Source organism: Anabrus simplex, chromosome 1, assembly GCF_040414725.1.
Source record: "Anabrus simplex isolate iqAnaSimp1 chromosome 1, ASM4041472v1, whole genome shotgun sequence".
NCBI lineage: Eukaryota > Metazoa > Arthropoda > Insecta > Orthoptera > Tettigoniidae > Anabrus > Anabrus simplex.
Window position 1 is genome coordinate 151,999,374 of NC_090265.1, and position 23,110 is coordinate 152,022,483.

The window sequence follows — 23,110 nt, forward strand, 5'->3', positions numbered from 1 at the left end:
TACAGAACTCTTGAATTCAACTACATACTGAGCAGTGGCGGCGCGTGACTTTCGTCACTGGGGGTTCAACAGAAGAAAAAAATTGCACACCCCCCCCCCTCCACCTCTCCCGTCGTGGGCCGTAACCTCCCAAAATAAGATGATAGAAGTTTTGAAAATGTGATCGAATACGAGAGAAGCAGACAATACATGCCGATATTTACCACATGCAAAATTAGAAATGTTTCACAATCGACTTACCCTATGTAGACAGCTTATACAAAAAATCCATCCTGCGCTCCTTGAGGGATGCAAATTTATCTATAACTGCTTCGTTGAAGTCCACAGAGTCTCGAACCAAGTCCTTTTCAATTGACAGCATAGCAAGAGCATTAAGTCTATCCTCGGTCATTGTGCTGCGCAAGAAAGTCTTTATTCTTTTCAGGGTTGAGAAGCACCTTTCTGCTTCAGATGTCGTCATGGGAATAGTAATAACTATATTTAAAAGTTTTATGCTTTCACCAAAGACACTCTGCAACTTATTTTCTAAAAGAAACTGCAACAAAGTCGTAGCCCCAGAAACAGTTCGAAAATCATTTCACATGTATAATATTTCAAGTTCGGTTCTCAGTTTCGGTTTGTCGAGAAATGGGTAGGCCTCACACGCTTTGTACAGAAGTGAGTGGGGAAACTGCTTCTCAAAGCTGCCGAAATTTTCAGCTTGAAACAAGTTTGCTGCAAGAAGGTGGTTTGTGAATTGAAACCGTTCCTTTGCTTGAAGAATGACTGTGTCACAAACTTCTTTTGCCGCAACTCGTTTCGAGGTACGCAGCGGCCCTCGTGATACCTTCACTGGCGGGGGCAGTATATCATGTTCGTCAGCGATGTGGTCAATTTTATTTTCCCGAACCATTTTTATAGCAGCCTCGAAACCTGAAAGTGCGCCTTTGACTTCCAACGGATCTGAATTTCGCTTTTGTAGCTGACTGTATAAAATGTCCACATGAGGCATTATCTGATGGAAAACAGCCAACCAGAACTGAAATAACGGGTGCTCCAATTTTAAACGCAAACCTCTTGCTTGCGATATGGTGTTAGGCTGTCGAGAGGTAGTTTCCAGTTGATCCAGGCATTCGATGAGGGCATCTCTGTTCTCGTAAACTACTTCAACGGTCCTTGATTTAAAATTCCACCTTGTGTTTGAAGCATGAGGTACTCTTCTACCAACTATTTCGGTCAATACACCTGATCGCTGCGGGGAGTTATTAAAGAAGCTGGGGATTTCACTTAAATCTGCAAAAAATATACGGACATCCGTATTCTGGCTTGTCGCTTGTGCCATGACTAAGTTCAAAGAATGGGCGTAACAGTGAACATAATGTGCATGCTTAAAATCTTCCCTGATGAGAGCTTGCACTCCTGAATGGCGACCACTCATTACATTCGCCCCATCGTAACTTTGTGAAATTAACTTATCTGGGCTATCAACAACATCGCTCAAAGAAGATTTTAAACACTCTGCTATTGTCTTAGCATCATGACTAGCGGGTGAGAGGAAACCCCAAAATCTTTCAACTGGCTTACCGTTGGGAAGAACGTAGCGCAGTACAATAACTAATTGTGCTGTAGTTGATATATCGGTGGTCTCGTCTGCGATTACCGAAATGAAGGGCGCAGTTGTGATTTCTTTCTTTATTTTCTCGCGACAGATTTCAAACATGCACGAAAGCAGTTCATTCTGAATGTCTTTCGAGGTGCCTTTGAAAACAGTAGCTTTGGACAGATGGTCCTTTAATGCAACGTCAATTTCAGAACTAAAATTAACGAGGCCTCGGAATATGCCAGGATTCGACGATTCACTTGTTTCGTCATGCCCGCGCAATGCCAACTCAAACGCGCCACAGAACTTTACACAGTCGATAATTTTTGACAGCACATAACGATTTTTCCGTACTTGATCGTTGTGTCTTTCGACAGACTGCCTGTAAGCACAATCAAGTTGCTGCCGGATATCGTGTTTTCCCAGAAGATCGAATTCTAACTGGGCAAGCATATGAGATTTAGAACTTTCGTGTTTCTTTATTTTTTGGGACAAATGTCCTAAATCTACTACTCCGACTTTGGTCCAAGTCCCTTCGCTTTCATCACTCACGAAGCATAAACACGGAAAACAAAACAACCTGTTAGTAACTTCGCACCCACAGATCCACTCGGTTCTTTTGTATATATCCATTCTGAATTTACGCACGATTTCTTTACTTTTACTTTTAGTCTGCTTCGTTATAACAAGATCAGGCATTGGGCGCCCGGCATTCTTAATCTCAAGTTTTCGCTCAAGAGAGAGACAAGAAAAGTTTGTCTTCTTAAGTATCTGGACACTGTTCAAACTCATTATGTAGCTCCTTACCTTTCCGGGGCACAAAGATTGTGGACGTAACTACAACGCACAAAAACACACACACGCACACGGACAAAAGATTGTAACTTCTTTATATCCTAAAAATTAAGTTTCAGAACGGCACAACGGTGCAAAAAAACACTCACACGCTTGCACAGCGTACAATAATGTTATGAATTATGATAATTGCTAAGTACAAACGTTTACAAACACTAGTTTCACACTTGAAAAACACGAGGAAACTATAGGAATGAATGTTCGCACTTTTCACAATGTTGGTAACTTAATTTTAAGAACTAGTGTGAGCTGGTCAATTAGCGTTTTCATTGGTATTACCTTCCCGCTACTCTTTGCCTCAATGATTTTTAAGCTATGTTTCTCTCCAAAAAAGTAATTATTCCAAAGAAGGCAAATGAATAGATGTTTAGTAAGTATTGATATATTTGGGACAAGGTATCAATTGGAATTTGGCAATTTAATATGACTTTTGGTAGTAATGATGCTGTTCAACACTAGCGCTAATTATGTGCACTATTCTCTGCTGCCTGGTTAAATTCCTGTAAGGGCAACAGATGGCAGGCACATACTATTACAGTTTTCTTACCCCAACAACACGACTTGCGACAGACTTGAGAGAGAGTGGCATACTGCGCATGCCTACACCACGGATATTCTTTTCTGCGATATCCAGGTCTTGCTTTAATGCTGACAGACTTCCCCCCGCACCTCACTGGTCCCTTCGCCTAAGTACGGACGGAGATGCAGCCTTGTATGGGGGTTCATTCCAGACGAGTCTCCAGCCACAGACTATGCGCAGCTCACATGAATTAAGAGCCAGTACGAGTATATTACGGACAGATGGGCTTAGCACGAGCTTTGAGAATGACAAGGGAATCGTGAAAATTAAGTAGCTGAGTACAATTTGATATAAACTGGAGGTGCATTGCTCCATTGCGCTATACCAGAAACCGCCACTGATACTGAGTATGTTTATGCAGCAGAGGAAGAAAGTAGAAGTAACAGTAGAAGATATATGAACTTAAACCATGCTAATATGTGAGATCGGATAGTTCAATGTATCGAGGCTTGGTATATGCTAAGTCTCAGAATCTAACTTCATAGAATTGCTGAGGTGTGTAGTTTCCTAATTCTCTCAAGGTTCCTCCGACGATAAGATAAATTTATGATTTAGAAACTTAAGAGAAATGCCTGAAAGTTTGCAGTACGTCAATTATAATCATCTCTATGTATTCTAGGACGTACTGAGGTTCTGGCTGGAACTTGGTGTGGATGGGTTCCGGATTGACGCTGTGCCATTCTTGTTCGAGGATGATCAGTTGCAGGACGAGCAGCGCTCCGATGTCGAAACGGCTCTCCCAACAGACCACAGCTACCTGCAACACGACCTCACACAGAACCTGGAGGAGACCTATGATTTAGTGAAACAATGGCGGCAACTGGTGGACCAAGAAAGTGCAAAGGACGGTATCACAAGGTAAGATACAGAGTGCATCAGAACTATACTGGCAAAACAATAAGGGAAGCTCTTCGTGTTATGTTACGGACGATGGTGCAATAGGATTGGCGAAGAAAATTTTTCTCTACAAGAAAATGAGTTTACTTTCTTACTTCCGGGGGAGCGATTCAAATTGAAGAACCTGCCGAATTTACTATGCCAGAGAGCCAGCTGCTGCCGTGCGTCAGGAGAGGGAAGGTAAAGGAAGGGGAGAGAGGAGAAGTGGGAGGCTGAGGCAATACGCGACGCACCACACATCCTGAACAGAGTCCAAATGTCACTACAACACCGTTGTAAACTGTGCATCGAAGGGCATCTGGCCGTTAAAATAAGATTGGGCACTATAGGACCACCGTTTTAACCTTATAAATACATGAAATATGTTAATACATCTTCATTTTAAGTTATCTCGTCAGGAACAAAATAGGTTTTTGCCTAAAATCCAAAGTATACTAATAACAAAGGAAAAATGGAAGAATTCCTACACTTCAAAGAAGGAAGGTACCGGCGAAAGAAAGGGAATCACCACGAAGGGCGTGAAACGAAAGAGTCTGTAGGCCTCACAAACCTAACACCGTCGGAGTCGGAAGAGAACAAGTGTTGACCAAGAGAGGTCAGATAGGAAGGAAGAAAGTGGAAAGTCTGGCATAAGTGAAAGCAATGCCAGACTTGGCCTAGGGACCCCTTGATTGCCAATCCACACTTCCTATGGTCCCCTTCCATTCACCTCTTACGATAGGCAAGATACTGTGGATGTACTGTATTTTACCACCCATATCTACAGAGGAATCGCGAGTACAGCAGTGAGGGACCAACTAGGACAGCATCTACTCTGGCGCCCGCAGTCTCGAACTCCGTGAGCAGCTGGAGGAGGAATGGAGAAATCTACCTACGGACGCCATAAGGCACCGGTATGACTCTGTACCCTTAAGTGAGCGTCTGTATGAATTCTATAAGGGGCCCCATAACCTATTGAACCCTGAGAGAACCGCTGTGATCCTGTTGAGTAGTTCCCCTTCTACCAAGAGCTGGTGCATGGTTGCGAACCAGTACTTACTTGCAAAATGTTTGGCCTGAAAAAATTATTTTACATCATTTCCTTGCCCCATTTAATGTTTCACTGTCCAGTAGTGTACTGCACATACAGCCGAGCTAAGTGGCTCAACCTGGCAGGCTCGATCCTGGCTCAGTCCGTTGGTATTTGAAGGGGCTCAAATACGTCCGCCTCGTGTCAGTAGATTTACTGCCACATAAAAGAACTCCTGCGGGACCAAATTCTGGCATCTCGGCGTCTTCGAAAAACCGTAAAAGTGGTTACTGGGATGTAAAGTCATTATTATTATTATTATTATTATTATTATTATTATTATTATTATTATTATTATTATTATTATTATTATACATACAGCTGAATTATTTTGAAAACAGTAGCCTTACGTAGTCAATCAGTAGGCTAGATGTAGTCTAACAATAATACTCACATCGAATTAATAATCCAGAAGGTAGTTTGCTAGATTCAATGTAATTTTCCAGCGCTTATTCCCATTTCTTTTTCTTTTTTTCTATATAATTTACGTCTATTTGAGCCAAAAACTGAGTTCTATTTCTCTCTATGTTGTTCTCTGAAAGAAATTTGCAAAGGAGCCAAATGTTCATGACCATGAATACAATATTTCGCCTAGATTTGGAGCATAGCGGTTCCACTCCAGATCAGAAATCACGGTGAATTATTTCAATTAATGAGATACGGAGCACGCAAGAAGTATCATGCTATGGAGCTAGAACAGAGATTAAGCAGTGATAGTTCAAAGGATAGCGTAATTTGACGGCTTTAATTGCTTCCTCGTTACTCGAAATCGAAAAAGGACTTGTTCCATAGTGGCATATTGGAATGCATATAAATGTCTAATTCAGCAAAAAGGTTTATTACATAATGTTAAGCGCATCACAGCTCCTCCTCTGGAACAGTGGTAGACTGTCGAACTCCGGATCTCAAGATTGCTGGTTCAAACCCGGCAGAGGTACTTGGATCTTGAAGGGTGGAGAAAAAGTCCATTCGACACTCCATGTCAGACAATGTCGGCATGTAAAAGAACTTTGGTGACATTTGGTACTTTCTTTCTTAATCTGTTTACCATCCAGGTTTGGTTTTTCACTCGGACACAGGGAGGGATCTCACATCTACCGCCTCAAGGGCAGTGTCCTGGAGCGTGAGACATTGGGTCGGAGATACAACTGGGGAGAATGACCAGTACCTCGCCCAGGCGGCCTCACCTGCTATGCTGAACAGGGGACTTGTGGGATGGGGGTGTGGGGAGATTGCAAGAGACAGACAAGGAGGAGGGAAGGAAGCGGCCTTGGTCTTAAGTTAGGTACCATCCCGGCATTTGCCTGAAGGAGAAGTGGGAAAACACGGAAAACAGACTTCGAGGATGGCTGAAGTGGGACTTGAACCCACCTCTACTCACTTGACCTCCCGAGGCTGAGTGGACCACGTTCCAGCCCTCGTACTACTTTTCAAATTTCGTGGCAGAGTCGAGAATCGAACCCGGGCCTCCGGGGGTGGCAGCTAATCACACTAACCACTACACCACAGAGGCGGTCGACATTCGGTACTTTTCTTTCTTTCTTAATCTGCTTACCTTCCAGGATCGGTTTTTCTCTCGGACTCAACGAGGGATCCCATCTCTACCGCCTCAAGGACAATGTCCTAGAGCTTCAGACTCTGGGTCGGGGATACAACTGGGGAGGATGACCAGTACCTCGCCCAGGGAGCCTCACCTGCTATGTTGAACAGGGGCCTTGCAGGGGGATGGGAAGATTGGAAGGGATAGACAAGGAAGAGCGAAGGAAGGGCCGTGACCTAAAGTTAGGTACCATCCCGGCATTTGCCTGGAGGAGAAGTGGGAAACCACAGAAAACCACTTCCAGGATGGCCGAGATGGGAATCGAACCCGGGCCTCCGGGGGTGGCAGCTAATCACACTAACCACTACACCACAGAGGCGGACGACATTCGGTACTTACCCAACAAAGTTAATTAAAACACATCGGTAGATCACGTAAGTGATATCCGTTTTACCCTGTCATCTGGAAGAGTAAAACGGAACGTCGAAGTTGATGCGCAAGTGGCTGCCTGCACACAATAGGTGAAGCCGTACGATTATTATTATTATTATTATTATTATTATTATTATTATTATTATTATTATTATTATTATTATTATTATTATTATTATTATTACGCTGGAAAGACCGTCTTCTCGGTGCAAATATTCGTCCTCTTCCTTCGACTACATTCTTCATTTTTCGTACTCCTTGCATCTAATGTCATTAATCAACATGATGAGTATAATTTTTTGGGCCTCTGTGGTTTTTCCCTAGAAAAGTTTTTTCATCAAGAATGTACAGAATCTCACAAGGATTCTATCCAACGTCGAGGTCAGAAAGGCAAAATTTTTCTGAAATTGTTGAAAGTATCGTATAACCATGTGCAATATGAACTGCTTGTAGAAAATTGTGCAAAGGAGACGTTGGAATGTTTACCGTACCGTTGGGTGGTGTGAAAACCGGTTGCCTCCTATTTTTGTTACCTTTACCTGTAGCAGATCGTGGTTTGAGATAATAGAAAATATTGTCTTACCGTAATGTCATTCTTCAAGTATTTAAAGCTAAAAGCGAAAATCAATGTAGTTAAAAGTTCTGAAGAAGTTTAAACTTATACTGCAGAATTTCAGAAAATAATTTTACCACACATTCATCTAATTGTAAACCTAGCTGATAACTGCGAAAGAGAAATCAATGAAAGTGGCAGTATCTTCTGCAATCGCCTGGTAGAGTAGCTCGGACGGAAGAGGCCTGGTCTTTTGAGCTTGCACTGAGGGATTTGATCCTAGCTCGATCCTGTGCTATTTGAAGGCTCTCAAATATGCCAGACTCATGTCGGTACATTTACCGACACGAACTCTTAAGGAAATAAAAATCCGGTATCTCAGCGACTACGATAAACGTATAAGTCTTTTGCGGGGCGGAAAAGTCAGTAACATTCTTCTTCTTCTGAAATACCTGTTAAACAACGGATAGTTTGCTTTACATATTATTTAAAACCTACATAGTGCAAGCGTCGTGTGGGACTTCAAACCTCTCTTTTGTGTGAGTAAATGCTAGGAAAAAAAGTAAAAAGACAAATTTTTAAAAACAATCTTTAGGAAGTACATTGGTGAATGGTGGAAAGTAGTGCGTTGATAACCGCTTTGGGTGCAAATGATGGAATACATTCACGGTATCCCTGGGTGCGATATGAGGCGACTAAAAAGGGAAATACCCCAGGGTCTCTTGACCTCTGGCTGAGTCCGGTATTCTTTTACGTTCCTGTGTAAGGTTCCTCACTTCCAGTTTTTTATACGACCTGCCTTAGTTACGTCTTTTGCTTGTCCTTCTTCTTTTTCTTTTTCTTTACGTCGCACCGACACAGATAGGTCTTATGGCGGCGATGGAGTGGGAAAGGTCTAGGAGCGGGAAGGAAGCGGCCGTGGCCTTAATTAAGGTACAGCCCCAGTATTTGTCTGGTTTGAAAATGGGAAACCACGGAAAACCATTTTCAACGCTGCCAACACTGGGGTTGGAACCCACTGTTTCCCGGATGCAAGCTCACAGCTGCGCGCCCCTGACTGCACGGCCAACTCGCCCGGTACTTTTTCTAGCTTTGTGAGATTTACGGAACAATTTCTACGCCCTTTGTGGCCCGTCCCTTTCTATTGCCGATACCTAAATTCTTCGACGGGTCGGACCACTTCCTCTTCCCTCTTCCCCCACCTCACCCCCTTTGGTTTAACGTCGAACTAACACATCGAAGGTTTTCCGCGATGCAAGGATGGGGAAGGGCTAGTAGTGGGAAGGAAGCGGCCGTGGCCTTAATTAAGGTACAGCCCCGGCATTTGCCTGGTGTGAAAATGGGAAACCACGGAAAACCATCTTCAGAGCTGCTGACGGTGGGATTCGAACCCACTATTTCCCTTATGGAAGCTCAACAGCTGCGCACCCCTAACCGCATGGCCAGTTCACTCGGTCCTGAGAAATTTTAACGTTCTCTCAGGACTTACGGATGGTACTACTTAGTGGTATTTAAATATGTTTGAAGATTCGGTGGAAACGTTAGATATAAGTATAAGTGGACACGGTAACATTGCACTCTTTGTTAAGCATTGTCCGACTCGCTGGCTGAATGGTCAGTGTACTGGCCTTCGGTTCAGAGGGTCCCGGGTTCGATTCCTGGCCGGGTCTGGAATTTTAACCTTCATTGGTTAATTCCAGTGGCTCGGGGGCTGGGTGTTTGTGCTGTCCCCAACATCCCTGCAACTCACACACCACACACAACACTATCCTCCACCACAATAACACGCAGTTACCTACACATGGCAGATGCCGCCCACCCTCATCGGAGGGTCTGCCTTACAAGGGCTGCCCTCGGCTAGAGATAGCCACACGAAATTATTATTATTATTATTATTATTATTTCCCAAGAAGGTATTTGCATGTATTAACAAAGTGCAGGGGCAAATTAATTGCATTTGACCAGATAATTAGACTGAATGTTATTCAAAATGTTATTTTGGCAGAGTTAGTTGTGATTGTTGTGACATTCTTGTCCTTCAGAGCAATGATGATAGAGGCCTACGCACCCATTGAGAACACCATGAAGTACTACGGTAATTCAAGCGAACCAGGAGGCCATTTTCCTTTCAACTTCCTCCTGATAACGGAACTTCGGAAAGGTTTTACGGCGCAGAACGTTGAGGACGTCATAAACCAGTGGATGGATAATATGCCACCAGGAGGCTGGCCTAACTGGGTGGTAAGTATGGATATACTGTTACTTCTATGCATGTGTGAGGGGGAGGGACGTATATTACGTCCTCGGTATCTCCTTTCTGTCGTAAGGGGGATAAAAGAGTTGTCGACCATGGGTTCCTAGCTGAGTACAGGAATTTCCAAAATTACCTGAGAATGCGTCCTTACTTTCACATTCCTATCCGGCCTCTCATGGTCAACTCTTTTTTTCTCTTCTGACTGCCAGGCCCGGGCAGTCTTTCATTTTCATGTTCATTCTGGCTGAAGGACCGGATCTCTTTCATTTGCTCTTATGGTTAGTGTTATACTCGTAGAAGTGATGGTTGCCCACGTACCCTGCCTTTCCAAACCGTTATCACCATCACAACCACGTGATACCTACTCATATTGGAAATGGTAGAGTGGCTTTCGATTTTTTACTTATGTATTTATTTATTCAGGATCAGCAACAGCATAACGCCGAATTACAAAGATCCGAGCTATGTACAACAGATATGAATCTAAAATTAAAAATATATAAATATTTACAAAGGACACAAATATACACAAAAACTGTACAGTCATATATCATACATATTTACATAAACAACGATATTGATTAAAATACAGCCCCAACATTTTCCTGGTGTGAAAATGGGAAACCACGGAAAACATCTTCAGGGTTACCGACAGTGGTGTTTGAACCCACTATCTCCCGAATGCAAGCTCACAGCTACGTGACCCAAACCGCACAGCCAATTGCTCGGTACTGTTGAAATTGCCACCAGATAAAGCTTATTGTCTCCCATTTACAAGGAAAACACAATGAACCTCTCACGATTTTGAACCTTTTCTGGAGACGGTTTTCCGTGGTTTCCCATTTTCACACCAACCAAATGCAGGGGCTAGATTGTATCTTCGCCATGCTGATACGCACAATTCTGCACAACTCTTTCTATCAGCGTGCGTTTGAACTAAGAATCTTTGAGCACAGTCAACTAGATCTACACTGAGCTAAATAAAAGAGACGCATTAAGTCTGGCGTATGTAACATTACCTCCACATATAGCTATGAGCCAGAACTCTTGCCAGTGAGATTGTGGAGTGAGATTTTAATAAATTTTGATCGTGGATGTTTCGTTGTAGGTATTTCCATGGAAGTGATATGATTAGGGTTAGGTAGAATTCCGTATGTTTGGTTCTTTCTCAATAAAATCTCTCTCCTCCAGTGAAGTGAGACTTACTATATTTTGGTGCAAGTAGCGACATTAACAACATATACTGTAGTCATTATGACTGGATACCCTGCGTAAGTTTTCTTCACAGACATGTTCCTTTGAAATTTCCAATTACTTTTCGCATAGTGATTTCGGCTGCCTTTAGAGTCTGAGAATTAGATAGGAAGTAAGAATAGGAAGTATCGTATAGTGATAAACGGGAATAGCCGTACAAGGAACGAGATGAATAGACATCATCGCCTATCGTTCTGGCTAGAAGATGGGCTGTATATTTGTTACCGTGATTGGTGGATCAGCAGAGGTGAAAGAAGGTGCCGGGGTGAATGGATCTAACTACCAAATCAAAGTTAATTTTTTTTTTTTGCTAGGGGCTTTACGTCGCACCGACACAGACAGGTCTTATGGCGACGATGGGATGGGAAAGGCCTAGGAGTTGGAAGGAAGCGGCCGTGGCCTTAATTAAGGTACAGCCCCAGCATTTGCCTGGTGTGAAAATGGGAAACCACGGAAAACCATCTTCAGGGCTGCCGATAGTGGGATTCGAACCTACTATCTCCCGGATGCAAGCTCACAGCCGCACGCCTCTACGCGCACGGCCAACTCGCCCGGTAAAGTTAATTTTAAAACTGTAACAAGGTTATATTTTCTTTCCTTTTTTAGAATTTCAAACTTAACAATCTTTCACTAAGTGAACACAATAATATATCAGGTACAATGACAAACTAGAAACAAGACAAGAAAGATCCCAATTTTAGTGATTTTTACACTCTTGGGCTACGCGCCCCTAGTTTTACAATTTTGAGCTCTTAGCTCAATTTTATCAAAGCGCAAATTTTAATGCAAGGGCAGAAATCCCCTAATGCCTGGAGCACATGCTCCCAAAATGTCAATGTCAAGCCTCCCAGAGGCACCTTTACAACACTTAAAAAGAGCTGACACGCTCTCAGTTTTTTAAGCCTTTTAAAGGCAATACCAGACTTTACGTTAACTGCCATCAAGGCACAACTTACAAAAATGACACGGGGGTATCTTGTACCCAACCTACTGGGCCTTAGCGGAAAAAGAACAGGTTAAGTAAATGGCCCGAAATACCAAAATGAATGGCGGCGTGTGCTTGCACTCCTAAATACTCATTCTAAAACCTAAAAGGCACTAGGCCGATGAAACAGGGGCTATTCCCAAACTATGGAGGTGACTCGTATAAGAATAATTTAAGACATTACAGAAAGGAAGAAAACCAGTTACGAAACGTAGTCACCTCAAACCAATATGAAGGGGAGCTCGAGAGGGTACAGCTCTCTCTATCCCCGATTTACAGTTAAAGATTTTATGAAGTTTCACATAAGCCGGCAAAAATTACATATTTAGAAAGGTAGGTTACATGGAAAAGTTTCGGACCTATCCCTCGGGTTAAACTTCGGAGCTAGCAAAAGGTGAAGATGTTAAGTGGCCATACCTTGTCGAAGTACTGCTGCCTGATGAAAGAGGCACCTCACCCCTCCTGCTTCACATACACACAGTTACATGTTGATCAAGTGGCCAAGAGACGTGAAAATCCGCAGTTTATAAACCCTCGGGGAAGGTTCGAAACCTTTTCTGAATAATCAAGACACACCCACGGCGTTTTATTGGATGATACAAGGTTACACACAAAATCGAAGAAGAAATCCGTGATTGGTTAGAAATTAATTACAGAAATTAGGGATTGGCTGAATTCAAAACTGGCGGAAAGAAGAGATCAATATTGCCAACCCAAAAATGAATGAACATAATTTAGTAAAGAACGAACTTATGAATACAAAGTTTCTTCAAATAAAGTTCCTTCACTTCGCACCAGGGTGCATGATCATAGTTTTTGTAGTGACATCTGTTGCAGAAAGTCCAAACTTCTTGATAAATGGTAAACAAAACGCGTAGAATTTTATACAGTACTGGACAATTCACAATCACCAAATTAAGGTAGTGGCATCTTGTGAGTAAAAGTTTAAGTAGATCTAATTCCAAGTTCTGTGTTTCTCCTGTAGAGGAGTTCAAATTGGCGCAAGATTTAAATGTGCGGCGTAGAGGTGTACCGCCCGGTAGATATTTAATCCGACAACGCAGTCTGAAACCAGCTTCATACCACTCTTATTGTAAATAGAAGTGCGAACTGGAAGAGGTAGAGGTAATCGGAGTTGGTACCATAATATTAAGTTTCACAAACATCTGTGTGATTTCGGAATCCCCTACAGCATAACAGGAAACAATTGCATGGCTGTCCTTAAAGGATCATCGGATCATTTTCCAGAACCACATTTTCCCCCTTAGAACGTAGTATAAATGCTAGAGTGTTCCTTATCACCTTCTTTTTAATCTGTCTTTAAGTATCTCCAAATGCATATTTTTGGTAAGTTTGAGTCGCAAGGCAAGCTTGAGATCAAGGAAACGCTGAAATTGAAAAGCATTTTCTCGCAATGAGATTTTAAAAATAAATTATTTCATGTACACCTTCCACCCACCAAAAAAAAATTACGACACATTGTGAATTAAGAGAAAACTCAACTCACAATCAGAAGTTCACTTTACTTTTTAGACCCACAGCAGCTTTATTTCGAATCTAGGCATTTGGGCTAGATATTCTCAGTGGACAAAACAGTTCTTCATTATGTAGACACTGTACCTGGGCTGTCTCGTGTATAATTCCCCTGTGGGTGGGGGCGGTAGAATAAAACACACAGTATCCTCTACCTGTCGTAAGAGGCTACTAAAAGGGGCCCCAGGGGCTCTGAACTTTGGAGCGTGCCAGGCTCCTCACTTTCATCTAGGTATCCTATCCGACCTTCCTTGGCCAACTCTTGTTTTTTCCAACCCCGACGCTATTAGGTTTCCGAGGGCTAGGGAGTCTTTCGTTTTCACGCCCTTTGTGGCCATTAGCTATCTTTGGCCGATACCTTCATTTTTCGAAGTGTCGGATCCCTTCAATCTTTTCTCTTTGATAGTGTTATACAGAGGATGATTTGCCTAGTTGCACTTCCAACCAACCAACCAACCAACCAACCAACCAACCAACCAACCAACCAACCAACCAACCAACCAACCAACCAACCAACCCACCCACCCACCCACCCACCCACCAACCAACTCGTGTATAAGGCTTATTTACTAATATTTTTTCATCTCTATTTAGGGCTTTTGTCTGAAAATTAAATAAAGATAATGTATTCTTCCAGGTCGGCAACCATGACAACAAACGTGTAGCCTCCAGATTCGGAAAGGATCTTGTGGATGCTGTGAACATGTTAGTGATGATGCTTCCTGGGACAGCTGTTACATATAATGGAGAAGAGATTGGTATGGAAGACACCTTCATCAGCTGGGAACAGACCAAAGACCCTCAAGCTCTCAATGCGGGTGAAGAGAGGTACGAGCTTTTCACTCGAGATCCAGAGCGAACACCTTTCCAGTGGAATGATTCCACAAGTGCAGGTAGGTATCTTGACTCTTAAATAATATTTTAAATTATTCTTGTTATTATTAATAATTGTATGGTCTCAGCTACCGTGTGCAGACAATTTTATTTGACGCCATCTGGCTGTCTGCTCGTCAGTTTCGACGTTCCATTTTACTCTAAGCCTGCTAGAGGGCAGAGTAAACTGAATCTCTCTTGGGCGTCTGTGGTTGAGATTTTAATGAGTTTTGTCGGGTAAACACCAAACATACCGACATCGTACGATATGGAGTATAGCATAGACTTATTCATCCTTCAAAAATCCGTCTACATCTGCCAAGTTTGAACCCGCTATTCTGGGATCCGAAGGCCGACACTCTACCACTAATCCACAGAGGCAGTTATAACAATAATAATAATAATAATAATAATAATAATAATAATAATAATAATAATAATAATAATAATAATAATAATAATAATAATAATAATAATAATAATGACGTTTGGCTTCCGGGGAAGCCTGGTGGTTATCTTTCGAGTAGACTCCCATGGGTGACTTGTGTGTCTGTAACGATGGAGCCCTAACTAGGATGAAATCTAATTATGCAAACGACACACACAATCCATTTCCGAGCCGGACACAAATTAAATTTTAAATCCCCAACATGGCCCCAGGACTAGAGTCTTAAACCAAAGGCCATCATGTTAACTAGTGAGCCACGGAGCCGGATTATCAAGGGATGAGAGAGGGTTGTGTAAGAAGGTGGTCCAGAGAATAATAGACGTAGAAAAACAAACAGTAAGGACAGTATGTAACAAGGGAACGCTTATACAATTCTGTAAAGTAAGTAATAATATGACAATATTGAACGAAATGTAAAAAAAAAAAAAGAAATGATGGTAAATAGGAGTATGTAAGAATAAGACTAAGATAAGCCAGAAGAATGACGAAGAAACGTCAGAGCTAGGGATATAAACAAGCTGTAAGACCAAGCATGATGTACGGTTCGGAGTGAGGAAGTGAGAATGCCCTTCTTTCTTTTTTACAATTCGCTTTTACGTCGCACCGACACAGATAGGTCTTATGGCGACGATGGGACAGGAAAGGCCCAGGAGTGGGAAGGAGGCGGCCGTGGCCTTAATTAAGGTACAGCCCCAGCATTTGCCAGGTGTGAAAATGGGGAACCACAGAAAATCATCTTCAGGGCTGCCGACAGTGGGGTTCGAGCCCACTATCTCCCGGATGCAAGCTTACAGCTGCGCGCCCCTAACCGCACAGCTAACTCGGCCGGTAAAGGAAGATTACACGTGCCACCCTTGCTGAGAGCAAAAGTTATGATGAAGATATTTGGACAGAAATTAAATCCGCAATAATTATTAACAAGGTAAGAGAGGGAAGACTCTTATGGTACAGCCACGTGCATAGAAGGCAAGAAGAGCACTTGCTTAAAGGAGTAATGGAGTGGAAGATCGAAGGAAGAAGAGACTACAGAAGTTCGACGCTGACCTGGCACCTGAGGATCAAAATACATGTCGCAGGACTCCAGCTCACCGCTGAGGATGCCTAAGACAGGGTGCTCTGGAAACGTCGCTGTTGTGCCGTCGACTCCACGTAAATGACAAGCCGTGGAAGAAGTAGAAAAAGACCGTACGACAAGAAAGAAAGGAAAAGATGCATCTTGTGCAATAAAGATATAGAAGTTGGCACACCTCCTAAAGGGCAGCAAGGAGATGCCAAGAATCAGAGAAAAAATATTTTCTGAGGAATATGTGAAAGGAAATCAAAGGAAGATTGACATGTGAATGATGCGTGTAGCTAGTGATAAGGATATGCATGAAGGGTCTTTTATGCAACAATAAAGTGACAATGAAGGCCGAGAATATATGGGCCGGTGGGAAGCAGGGTTGCGACAATGTCAGTGGGCCAGGCAGAACAATAGCCCCGACAAACTGTTGACACGATTCCCGGGCAAACGCCCGAAGCCATTCGCTCGAATGGACGTTTCCCCGAATCCGATTTCTCGAATTACCTTTCACCGAAATTTTTCCCCCTAACGACAAATTCTGGAAAACTAACGACCCCGAAAGTTTTCTAAAATATTATGGAATATGAAAAAAATCATGTCTTTAGTGCTTTATTATAGAGTAATAAATAGTCATACGAATAAACTGATAATTTTCTAAACGTCCCAGTTTTAAATTAGATAGCGATATCGATGTGTTATACTTTCCTCCCTAACTTAAGTTCTGTAACCAAATACTCTATATCAGCCTGAACCTCCTTTCAGATCTATCAGTGTGACATTAGGAGTTTTACTCCTCTGGTGTCTAAACTAATAATTTGAGCATTCATGCTCAAACGTATGGGTGAGCAGCAACTGAATCAATTCTTTGTATTATTCGGTGCCTCCTACCCTCGGGGTTGTTTTTTCGTGGAGAATTCTTTGGGTATTTCGTTTTCGGCAATTCGATTCGGAAGATGGTCCATTAGGACATGTATATATTCAAGGAACTGGATTGGATTCTTGAGACACATGAAGGAGAAGTTCGCTGAGCCCCTTCGAAGATGCTGGAAAATGATAATAATATAGAGGCTCCTGGAACGATCTGGAAGCGGAAGCTGTGAGATGCTTTGTCTCGAATCATCCACTGATCTTCGTAGTGGAGGCAAGCGTATTCGGATACCCCAGTGACCGTACTCTGTGTGTCGTCCGACTATGCATCCAAGGAAATATAAATACAGGAACAATGCATTAACATTAAAAACTGTTCTCTGTCAGATATTAGTCAAGGTAAAGAATTGAGTGGGTTCAAACGGGACATGGTTTCAGGCTGCACAAGTTCGGGCATTCCATCAGAGAGATATTTTACGAAAGTTACTTGGGACCAGGTGTATGTCATTGTGAAGAGGAAATGTCAGGGAAGCACTGAACCCAGTATTCACTCTGGTAAGCTTAAGAAATTGGCTGACAGGGAGAGCCGAACTCTGAAGTGTACGGTACGAACCAATCGTCCGGCATCCTTGTCAGCTATTGCAAAGGACTTCGGTTGTAGGTCAGAGATAGATGTCAGTGACAGAACAATACATCCAGAGGCAATAGGACTCGGTTTTCAGGGTCACACTGTTGTCCGAAAGCCACTGACTGCACGAACAAATGCGCGACGTCGCTTAAAGTGGTGCAAGCAATGCCGTCATTTATCTATGTAGCAATTATGTAGTGATGAGTCACTGTATACAGTATACTGTCGATGAAACAATGAATGCAGGTGTTTATGAAGGCATTTTATACTATAGCATGTTTTCCACACTGTGATAACAGTTGGGAATCGGACCTTTTCTGTATCAGCATAATAATGCTCCTGTCCAGAAAGCAAGGACCATTGCATCATGGTTCGAAGAAAGTGAGGTGGATGCGTTGGACTAGCCTGCTCGAAGTCCCGACCTGAATCCCATCAAAGATGTTTGAGATGAACCAGAGTGTCATCTGCGTGTCAGATCGTTGCCTACGAGATACATAAGGCCGGGAAATACAGCACACTAGACTCGTCCTCGAGATACTTCCGACAAGCGCCGCTAGAGTTCTCTTTACTGAGCTGTCTCGCTCGCTCATTGCAACATGTTCCAGTACGAAAACCTATAAAAATTCATTAAAACTAGCAATTTCACAACACACCAAACAGATGTGAGATAAAAAAATAGACCAAGAGCAGTTGTATGACTTACTTTCTACAACGTATTTCTTACACTTTACTTAAACGAAATAAGCAGAGAAGTCTATTAGAAAGTTTTTCACTTCTTCCCGTTTTCTCTAATTCTGCCTCAGTGTATCCGATAAACTGATAGAGATTGAGGTCATAAATAACTTTTGGTTTAATCACCATCTTATAAATTACCGGTACCTACCTTTTCCTCCACACATCCGATGTTTCGACATTCGTATTGAAGCCGCTGTTTGGAGAGCGATGTTATGCCCGTTTCGCCATTAGAAAATCCTGCAAAATTTTCCAGCACCTTCTGATGTGGTACAGTTAGACAGTGCAAGGACCTCAAATCTGTAGCCGGTAGGTGCTTTTTTAAGGCAGAGGATGCAAATTTTTAGCGTCGCTTCTCAGTATTTCACTCTTTCTTCCCGTAAGATTCGGTTTGTTCTAACAGGAATAAAGCTCCTAAATGATCATTTGTACCGTTATTTTCAATTTGGTTTACATTTTGGTGAAGTTCAGATACTTAAATCATTTTTCTGATTTCATTGCCGTATCCTACTTAGGGCCGTCTTTTCAGCGGCAAATTAGTAGCTATCTCCCAGCCTTGTATATCTCGTAGGCAACGGTCAGATCAACTTGCCCAACAATCCGGCAACAACTATTCACCGTGCTTCAGCGAGAATGGAAGCATATTCCACCTTCCGCGTATCAGAATGTAGTGTAAACCTTCCGTGAGATTAAACGCTATAATAGTAGCAAAAGTGGGTCCCACTCGGTACTGAGTACATAGTTGGCGTCTTTGGGTCGAACAACAAGGGGTGTCCGGAAACTTTAAGCCAGGTAGTGTATTTAATGAGCTGAGCTTCGGAACGTTAGACATTCAAACAATGAAGTGTGAATAAGTTCGTTACTGACACTTTAATAGATTTGAGAAAGTTTTCCGTACTTAACTAACAACAACTACAGTCTAAAGAAAGAAAAGAGCTGGAGCAAGAGTCCAGAGTGGACAAAGAGAGGTTAGACAGAACATATGAAGGATAGGAGCTTGAAAAAGTAAGTAGAACAATTCAGTTTAATGTTTGCGTTGCGTAAACTTGTCAGTGATTGTTAATGACTGGGAATAGACTGAATTAGGTCCCCGTGATCTCCTCGTGTCTATTAGATCCTCGCGATGTATGTAACTGTGTACCTGGAGCTTCAGATACATACAGTACTCCGCAGTATAATGGGTGGTCTACCTAGTCCACTGTAGGAGATTTCTTGTGATACACGAAACGGCTATTCGCAACAGGGTAAAGTCGGAGAACAGAAACATTCATTGTAGTCATAATGCATAGCAATGGAACGGACACGCTATACACATGAAGAATTCGTGAATATGCTACTTATAGGCCTACTAGCAAGATACCCGTGCTTCGCTACGGTATTATACTGAAATTTATAAATGAATGCTTATTGTTTTAGATATATAATCCGCCGAAATTCGCGATCTGACTCGTTTTCTGCGAGAATCCTCCAAAATTCCCGATCTGACTCGTTTTCTATTATTTTACAGCACGTTTCCTCCCATTTTTCAATATTCCTTTCCAACAATCGATTTCGTACTTCCCGGGCTAGGCTCAGGTATTCCTCCCGGTCAGTTGGGTCCGTAAATCTTTGCCATCTTTTCCGTTAATCATTTTTAATATGGATAAAATCCTTCAGGAGATCCGGCGTGGTGTCATATTGGGTGATTTGGCGGCACTGAACCCGCGGCCGGATTGCATTCTTAGTCATTACCCGTCCAGGAGCCGTTGCCAACGCGGTCCGCACATTTGACGACGGTCCGGAACATTATTATTATTATTATTATTATTATTATTATTATTATTATTATTATTATGTGTTGCTGGAATGGCTGATGACAGGGAAAACCGGAGAATCCGGAGAAAAACCTATCCCGCCTCCGTTTTGTCCAGCACGAATGTCACATGGAGTGACCGGGATTTGAACCACGGAACCCAGCTTTGAGAGGCCGGAGCGGTGCCGCCTGAGCAACGGAGGATCCTTATAAGTACATTAATAACAGTAAAATCAATTGGTCTCACCTCCTTCTACACCCCACCGCCGTTAAGTTTATTTACCGCCACCCACCCACCCCCCCCCCCAAAAATGAAAGAAGGCTTGTTTCTTTATGTTTAAGGGAGATTCCAAACACCAATGTTCACGTCTATTACCTTTAGTTTTGAGATATAAGTATCCCCATAAAAGTAATTTACTTTTTTCACTTCATTTCACACTACCCCCCCCCCCCCTAAGTGAACTTTCCCGAAAAAAATACTTGTTTTTTTAATAGTAAAGGATCTTATAAATACCAATTATCACGACTCTAACTTATTCAGTTTTTGATTTATGTGTCCTCATGAAAGAAATTCAACTCCCTTACACTCCCGCCCTCCAAGATGGTTTCCCGCCCAAAACGCGTTTTTCTTTGTTTTTAAAGGAGATCCAAATACGAATTTTCACATCTGTAATAAGTTTAGTTTTTATTAGATGTATGTATTCTCATACAATTAAGCCAATTAATTTTTCAATTCTTTCACAACCCCCCACCCGCTTCATTGGATTTTTAGAGAATACGTGTATTTTTACTTTTAAAGCAGATTGAAAATATCAAATTTCACGTCTGTAAAATCTGCATTTTTTTATATATCAGTAGCCTAATTAAAAGAATTCAACACCATTTTCAGTCACTTTTACCCCCCCCCCCTCCACCCAGGTGATATTTCCGAAAACTAAAAATACACGTTTCTTTATGTTTAATAGAGATAAAAAAATTACCATTTTTCACTTCTGTATAACATGTTAAGTTTTTTAGATATACTGTAAAAATTCTCATTTCAAAATTTCACCCCTTTTGAGTTCCCCTTAAGTGGAGTTTCCAAAAACAAATCACCTATGTTTCTTTACATTTACAGGAGATTCCAAACACCCACATTTTACGTCTGTAACATTTTACGATTCCAAGATATTCTGTAGATATAGTCTTTCAAAAAATTCACCCCAATTTGTCACTCCTGTTTAACCGCCATTAATTGGATTTTCCAAAACTAAAAAATACGTGTTTCTTTATTTTTAAAGGAGATCCCATATACAAATTTTCAGTTCTGTAATATCTTTCGTTTCTGAGATATATGTATCCTCATTAAAGGCATTCAACCCATTTTTCCCCCTTTTACACCCCTCCTATTGGGATTTACAGGAAACAAAAAAAATATGTGTTCCTTTATTTTTAGAGGAGATTCTAACTACCAATTTTTACATCTGTAAATTTTAAAGTTTTAAGATGTAGACACACTCATTTTAAAAAATTCACCCCCCCCCCCTTTCACCCCCAGTATTTGGATTTTCCAAAAACGAAAAAATACGTGTTTCCTTACTTTTAAAGTAGATCCCAAATAGCAATTTTCAAGTCTGCAATATCTTCAGGTTCTGAAATATAAGTAGACTCATGAAAAGCATTCGACCCCTTCTTCAACCTTTTTTTCCCTTCTTATTAGGATTTTCCGAAAAAAAAAAATATACGTGTTTCTTTATTTTTAAAGGAGATTCTAAATACCAATTTTCACATCTATAACCTTTAAACGTTTTGAGATATAGATACACTCATTTTAAAATATTACCCCCTTTTCACCCCTCCCTTAATTGGATTTTCCAGAAACAAAAAATACGTGTTTCTTTATTTTTAAAGGAGATCCCAAACACCGATTTTCAGGTCTGTAATATCTTCAGTTTCTGAGATATAAGTAGCCTCATTAAAGGCATTCCACCCTTTTTCCACCCCTTTTCACTCCTCCTATTGCGATTTTCCGAAAACAAAAAAATTCGTGTTTCTTTATTTTTAATGAAGATTCTAAATACCAATTTTTACATCTGCAAACTTTACAAGTTTGGAGATATAGATTCACTCATTTTAAAAATTCACCCCCTTTTCACCCTCCCATTAATTGGATTTTCCAAAAACAAAAAAATACGTGTTTCTTTATTTTTAAAAGAGATCAATAGTACCAATTTTCAGGTCTGTAATATCTTCAGTACCGGTATCCTGATTGAAGGCATTCAACCCATTTTTCCCCATTTTCACCCTTTTTCACCCCTCCTATTGGGGTTTTCAGAAAACAAAAAAATACGTGTATCCTTATTTTAAAAGAAGATTCTAAATACCAATTTTTACATCTGTAAACTTTTAAAGTTTTGAGATATAGATACACTCTTTTTAAAATTTCACCCCCCTTTTCACCCCCTTAGCGAAGGAATATCAAAAAAATCCTCTCTTAGCGAGCACCTACATCTTAATATGAATATATCCCCAAAATTTCATTTCTTTATGTCCAGTAGTTTTGGCTCGGCGATGATGAATCAGTCAGTCAGTCAGTCAGGACAAGTTATTTTATATATATAGATTTGTAGAGTGTCATCACAATGTGTGACAAGGGCTGCGCTGTATGCACAGCAATATCCAGACAGACGAAAGCCAGATCGCAATATGTTCTGGAATGTAGGGATGAAACTACGCTACATGATACGCTTCATGTGGTTACTTACGCATTTAGGGCACCATAAAGAGATCCAGAGGATGTGAATATGGTGGGAGAAGCTGTTGCCACAGAACTAGTGTTGTTGCACAGTCACAGAAGATACATCATGTTGAATGCATAGAATTATGAAAATCTGCACTAGCACCCATTCAAACAGCACACAACAAGTCAGTGACGTATGCTTGAGAATGGATTACGCTGTAACTTAATTGTCGTAAATTTACCTTTAAAGGATGTTTTGGTTTACCAGGTTATGCCGCCAAGATTACCCGATTTCACCCCTATAGACTTATTTCTATGGGTCTGTTTGCGTGATCAAATATTTTGAATAGAAACAGGACTGACGAGGAAAGTATTTGTGTTAGAAAGCTCCGCATTGCTTGAAACTTGGCAGGAAAGCTCAAATACGGTCGCTGAAAACAGCTGAATGGTTCTTTTC

At 41.6% G+C, this 23,110-nt stretch overlaps 1 protein-coding gene across 1 annotated transcript in view; it reads left to right on the forward strand.

Moving 5' to 3' along the window:
- The window catches only part of LOC136885191 (maltase A1), a 96,299-nt gene that overhangs the window by 53,880 nt on the left and 19,309 nt on the right, over positions 1-23,110 (forward strand). Inside the window, exons 5-7 of the mRNA XM_067157613.2 lie at positions 3,634-3,872; positions 9,548-9,746; positions 14,169-14,424. Coding sequence (XP_067013714.2) covers positions 3,634-3,872; positions 9,548-9,746; positions 14,169-14,424 — 694 coding nt within the window. The remainder of the gene's footprint in view (positions 1-3,633; positions 3,873-9,547; positions 9,747-14,168; positions 14,425-23,110) is intronic.